Source organism: Triticum aestivum, chromosome 6D, assembly GCF_018294505.1.
Source record: "Triticum aestivum cultivar Chinese Spring chromosome 6D, IWGSC CS RefSeq v2.1, whole genome shotgun sequence".
NCBI lineage: Eukaryota > Viridiplantae > Streptophyta > Magnoliopsida > Poales > Poaceae > Triticum > Triticum aestivum.
The window spans coordinates 18,257,364-18,260,922 of NC_057811.1; the positions used below are offsets into that span (position 1 = coordinate 18,257,364).

General features: G+C 43.7%; 1 protein-coding gene across 1 annotated transcript; it reads left to right on the forward strand.

Moving 5' to 3' along the window:
• The first annotated feature begins 2,632 nt into the window (after positions 1-2,632).
• Positions 2,633-3,328, forward strand: LOC123140825 (craniofacial development protein 1). The gene is made up of 2 exons (XM_044560100.1): positions 2,633-2,742; positions 2,844-3,328. Exons 1-2 carry the CDS (start codon positions 2,677-2,679, stop codon positions 3,261-3,263), a joined length of 486 nt encoding a protein of 161 aa, XP_044416035.1. The 5' UTR covers positions 2,633-2,676; the 3' UTR covers positions 3,264-3,328.
• Positions 3,329-3,559: the final 231 nt, after the last annotated feature.

A 3,559-nucleotide genomic window follows, 5' to 3' on the forward strand; every position in this document is an offset into this window, starting at 1 on the left:
CGAAGAGTTAGCGTGCTAATAGCGCGCTAGATGTCACTTAGCGCTAAAATTGGGCCTCTAGCGTTAGCGTCCCGCGTCTCTGACCTAAAATTTTCGGTCCAAAATGAAATCGCTGCGCGGGCCAAAGCCCAAGCCTACCAATAGTCGAATACCCCCAACCCTCCTCTCGAGCCAAACCCTATCCCCACTCCCGTCCTCATCTCAAACAGGAACCATGGCGGCGGCCGACCAACGACCAACCATGGCGACGACCTTGAGCTGCCACTCCGGCGACTGACCTTCCTCGCCACTCCCTCCCAGCGACGGGGTATTCCACCAGGTGACGCAGCTCCCGGACGTTTCCTCTCGGCTGCTTCCTCCTGGCCACTTCCTCTGCTGACGGCGACGACCGCATCCACAAGGCGACGGAGCACCCCGCGGCGACGGTGTCCACCAGGCGACCATGAGCCAGCAAATCCCGTCAGCAGGTAAGCTCATCTATCCTCTGTTATCTCTTCTTGTGGATGCTTGTACTGCTACAGGAAAATGGTGAATAGCTGAATGCTCAAGATTCGCAATAAAAATGAATCTGCTGAAGTTTTCAGTTATATACAGAATACAGATACATTGAAAGTTTATTTGCTACTGATGTACATTTTTCTATCACGTACTTTGGATTGCCTTAATCTGCCTAAACAATAACTAATTTTATTTTGTTCGCTTCTTTTTGCATAGATGTTGGTGGCTCAAGCACTGCCTCAGTAGCAGCACCTTCACTCCCTCAAGTTGTTGATTCGGATGACCCTGCGTGGAAGTATTGCACTCTTCCAGATGTGAACAAGAAGCATTGGCAGCGATGCAACTATTGTGGCAAGATATGCACAGCTGGCATTACAAGGATAAAGTTTCACCTTTCACAAATAACGAATTGTGGTGTCTTACCATGCAAGAAGGTTCCTAGTGATGTCAGGCTGGAGATGATAGCTTTGCTTCTGAAGAGTGCTGAGCTGAAGGAAAAAAAGGTCGAGGGATTGGAGGCGCTCAGATCTAGTGTTGACTTAGATCACTCCGATGGAGAACAAGAAACTGATGAAGAAGATGGCAATAAGGTTGTGATTTTGAGGTCAAAACCAGGCACAAGCAGCTCAATGGGTGGCCCTATGGACAAATTCTGCAAGCCTGGTATAGAAGAAACTGTCAAGAGGAAGCAAAAAAGAAATTGTGAATCCGAAAAGGTTCAGTCGAAGGTGTCAACTCAGCAAAGACAACAAAGGAGGGATAGAGCTTGTGGATATATATGTCAATTTTTCTATGAAGCTAGCATCCCACATAACACTGTCACACTTCCTAGCTTTGCATGTATGCTTCAGGCCATTGGAGATGTTGGCACAAACTTCGATGGGCCTACTGCATATGAGATGAGTGGACCATTCTTGCAGAAAAGGAAGAAGAAGGTGTTAGATTCATTCAAACCACATAAGCAAGCATGGGAGCACACAGGTTGTACCGTAATGACAGATGCATGGACAGATAAAAAGGGCAGGGGAGTAATGAACCTAGTTGTGCATAGTTCTCAGGGAGTCATATTCTTGAATTCAGTTGATTGTTCATCTGTCCAAAAAAATGGCAAATACATCTTTGACCTCGTTGATAATTGCATTGAAGATATAGGGGCAGACAAAGTCGTTCAAGTGGTGACCGACAATGCTAGTGTCAATGTAGCAGCAGCAAGTCTAATGAAAGCAAAGCGGCCTTCCATTTTTTGGAATGGATGTGCAGCCCATTGTATTGATCTCATGTTGGAGGACATAGGGAAGCTTGGATCGGTTGACAGAATAATTGCCCAAGCAAGACAAGTAATGGTGTTCTTGTATGCTCACACAAGGGTGTTAGCTCTGATGAGGAAAACACTTGGGAAAGACTTGGTACGGTCAGGTGTTACTAGGTTTGCCACGGCTTATCTCAATCTTAAAAGCTTGCAAGATAACAAGAAGGAAATGCTTAAACTATTCAGATCAGATGAGCTACATGAAATGGGTTACTTAGAGAAGGACAAGGGGAAGATGGCTCACAAAACGGTGCAATCGGAAGCCTTCTGGAAAGGTGTTGGCGTTGCTGTCAACTACTTTGAGCCAATGGCTAATGTGCTAAGAAGAATGGATAGTGATGTGCCCGCAATGGGATTCTTATATGGTTGTATGTTGGATGCAAAAAAGGAAATTGCTGCGAGTTTTGATAATGATGAGAGTCGCTTCAAATGTGTTATTGATATCATTGACAAGAGATGGGACAGCAAACTCAAGTCGCCACTACATTTGGCTGGGTACTTTCTGAACCCCTACTATTATTATCCAAACAAGGTTGTGATAGAGAGGGATGGATCATTTAGAGCAGCCGTGGTCCATTGCATCACAAGGATGATTGAAGATCAAAAAACTCAAGATGAGCTTATTGATGAACTCGACAAATATGAGGCGGAGGAAGATTCATTTGGAATGGACATTGCTGTACGACAGAGAAAAAGGAAAAACTTTTCTCCAGGTGAGTGTTTGCTGAAATCTTGTGATGTTATTTCATATCACTTCCTCTGTTTCCCCTCTTTGTACTTGCCTAACTAATATAATGTTTCAATGTCTTAATGCAGCAAAATGGTGGCTGAATTATGGCACATGTGCACCCCTGTTGAAGGACTTGGCAATGAAGTTTTTGAGTTTGACATGTAGCTCCTCAGCTTGTGAGAGAAATTGGTCAGCATTTGAACAAGTAAGAAAGACAATTACAAGTTCACAAGTACAAAATATAGTTCCTTGCACTTCTCAAATTGAGGCCATGTGTTCCATACTTGATTTTGTTCACTTACACAGGTTCATACAAAGAAACGCAGCAGGCTACTCCATGATAGGATGAGTGATCTTGTATTTATCAAGTTCAACTCTAGGATGAAGCATAAGAGAGAGAACAAGAGTAGAGACCCAATAGAGAAGACAATCGTTGATGTTCTTGAGGACGAGGATAACGAGTTCATCACCGGCATTGTTGGAAATGATAATGTTGTTGAACATGTTGGTGATGAAGATCAAACTCAACAAGAGAGAGCTTCAACATCACAAGAACAAGGGAAAAAGAAGAAGAGGCCTACTGCGCCCCCTAGAAAGAAGAGGAAGAAGAGCTTGCAATCTCTCCTTAATAGTGTCGATGAGGAAGCTATACTTTCTGCCTCTTCCAATTCTTCTTCGTCGGAATCAGAAGATGAGTCTCCCTCGGCCCTTGCTGACTCGGATTAATTGCATGGTTGGGTGTACCACTTTTGTTGTTTCAAAGTGTGCTGGCGGTATGTCGTTATGTTGCTATGTCAAGTTAGTTGGCTGAACTTATAAACCGGACCATCTCATGTTGTTGATGTACCACTTTTGTTATTCAAAGTGTGCTGGTGGTATGTTGCTAGTTGCTATGCCAAACTTTGCTCTGTTATGTAATGAATTGAACCATCTCCTGATATATGTCCTTATTATGTATTGTACTATATGGAGCTGTTCTTTGCATTATGACTATGAGTTTAGGACTTGCTGCTATAGTTTAT